Below are 2,333 nucleotides of genomic sequence, written 5' to 3'. Positions count from 1 at the left end.
ATTTCTGCCCCCAGCAAGTGGCGGGGGTATGCGAGACGCTGGAGGAGAGCGGCGACGTGGAGCGCCTGGGTCGCTTCCTCTGGTCGCTGCCCGTGGCCCCGGCGGCCTGCGAGGCCCTCAACAAGAATGAATCGGTGCTGCGAGCGCGAGCCATCGTGGCTTTTCACGGCGGCAACTACCGCGAGCTCTACCACATCCTGGAAAACCACAAGTTCACCAAGGAGTCGCACGCCAAGCTGCAGGCGCTGTGGCTCGAGGCGCATTACCAGGAGGCCGAGAAGCTGCGTGGACGGCCCCTGGGGCCCGTGGACAAGTACCGCGTGCGCAAGAAGTTCCCCCTGCCGCGCACCATCTGGGACGGCGAGCAGAAGACGCACTGCTTCAAGGAGCGCACGCGGCACCTGCTGCGGGAATGGTACCTGCAGGACCCGTACCCCAACCCCAGCAAAAAGCGTGAGCTCGCCCAGGCCACCGGACTGACCCCCACGCAGGTGGGCAACTGGTTCAAAAACCGTCGACAAAGGGACCGGGCGGCGGCTGCAAAGAACAGGTCAGTACCCGGAGCCTCCCCGCCTTGCACTCACCGGGAAGGGGGCGGGCGACGGTCCCTGCGACTTGGATTCCGCGGAGTTGGGAGCGCGGTCTGCCTTCGGTTTCGAGGCCCCGCGTTCTGGGATTCTGGGCAGGGGTTCCTTCTGGGCGCTTGGTTCTACACCCTCTCCATTCTGGGAGCCTGGGGAGTCGATCCAGCAGTTGGTTCCGGTCACCAAATGCAGGCTGCATTGGGAAGGGGAAAGAAATTAAAATCCCAGAAACAATGAGGGACCTCAAGGCCCAAAGCTAATTCTTGTCAGCCTTGGCCCAGGCTCTTATTATCGAGCGAAGGCTGGCTTATTAGCAGCGCGGCAGTTCGGGCCTTTTTAAAACCCAAATGCGTCCGGCTCTGATGCTATGAAAACAGTTGTCCATGAACTTCTATTTCTAGGAAGTGGGAAGTGGAGCTCTTCTCTTCCCATGTGTGGGCAGCCCAGTCTCAAAACAGCAAATGAGTGGGCTATGGCTTTTTTACTTTCCAGCGTAAGACTCTCAACCAGTGGAGCATTTTGGCCAAAAACACCGCCTCTTCCCCCAGGCCCAGATGCTCCCCGCAACTCCCAGGCAGCCCTTTTGGCCCTTAGCTTTGGGCCGACCAGGCCTTGGAGACACAGACACACTCTGGGAAGGGGGTTCTCTGGGAAGGGGGTCCCCTGCCCCAGAGCCTACTCCGCCCTCATCACCCACACTTCATTTATCCTGATAGTATTGTAAATCTCTCAAAGGTGGCCAACGACGGGGAATGACCCTGTGAGCCCAGCATTCACAGCCGGGGGAGACTGGGAGTGGAAAGGACTCTGAGGAAGGGTAGGGCAACTGCGGGGCTCCGCAGAGGCGGCTGAGGACCCCTGCCCAACCCCTGTTGCCTCATCTTACTCGCTTTAATGCCCCGGGTTCTGAGGGAGAGCCGTTGGCCACAGGGCTTCAGGGGCATGGACAGGGGGCAATGGAAGTATATTAAGTGTGTTCCATTCCTTCCCTGTAGACTCCAGCAGCAAGTCCTGTCTCAGGGCTCGGGGCGGGTGCTAAGAGCTGAGGAAGAGGGCACTACCGAGGTGCTGGGGACCACAGCCTGCCCAGCCGCCAGCCTATCCAGCAAGGCAGCCACTTCAGCCATCTCCATCACGTCAAGTGACAGCGAGTGCGACATCTAACCTGCCCACACAGCAGGCTCAGAAACAGAATCCAGTGTACAAAAAGACACAGACAACATGAAGGAGGGAGGGAAGAGGAGAGACCCACCAAACAAGTCCAGAGAGTTGGAAGCCAGGTGGCCAGGGACTCTGGATGAGGTGCCTGTGAGAGGGGTGTCATGTCCGCCCAGTGGCCAGCCGGCTCCACTGGCACCCTCCGGCCACTATGGCAGGGACCCACCGTGAGGCCCGACCAGCGCTCTGTTCTTTTTGCTTTGCTTTTTCCCAAGGAGAGTGCTGCAAAGATGCCACCGGAACCTGAACTGCAGACTGAGCACCTGCCCTGAATCTCTGAATCTCCCGTGGGTATTTCATGTCGAAAGGACGCTATATGTATAACTTTTGCTTTAAAGTTTTTTAAACAAAACATATATATGCTGTTTATTTACTTATTTAAGAGACTGTTATGGTAGGTGTCCCTGTAGCTTGGAAACTTGCTGTTTCTAAAGGTGCAGGGTTCTGTATGAGGAAGTCAAACAATAAAAATCTGGTGAGCAACCTTTCCTAACTAAGGGAGCTACTCTCAGATTCCTTAAAAAAAAAAAA

At 57.0% G+C, this 2,333-nt stretch overlaps 1 protein-coding gene across 1 annotated transcript; it reads left to right on the top strand.

Annotated features, from left to right (window-relative positions):
- Window positions 1-2: 2 nt before the first annotated feature.
- SIX6 (SIX homeobox 6) lies at window positions 3-2,119 on the top strand (the record flags this gene model as incomplete). Its single annotated transcript, XM_006767716.2, has 2 exons — window positions 3-550; window positions 1,580-2,119. Coding segments are annotated over 2 exons (717 nt in total), but the record flags the coding sequence as incomplete, so codon positions are not given.
- Between the last annotated feature and the right edge of the window lie 214 nt (window positions 2,120-2,333).

Source organism: Myotis davidii, unplaced genomic scaffold (assembly GCF_000327345.1).
Source record: "Myotis davidii unplaced genomic scaffold, ASM32734v1 scaffold281, whole genome shotgun sequence".
Classification (NCBI taxonomy): Eukaryota; Metazoa; Chordata; class Mammalia; order Chiroptera; family Vespertilionidae; genus Myotis; species Myotis davidii.
This window is presented reverse-complemented; position numbering and strand designations above follow the sequence as displayed.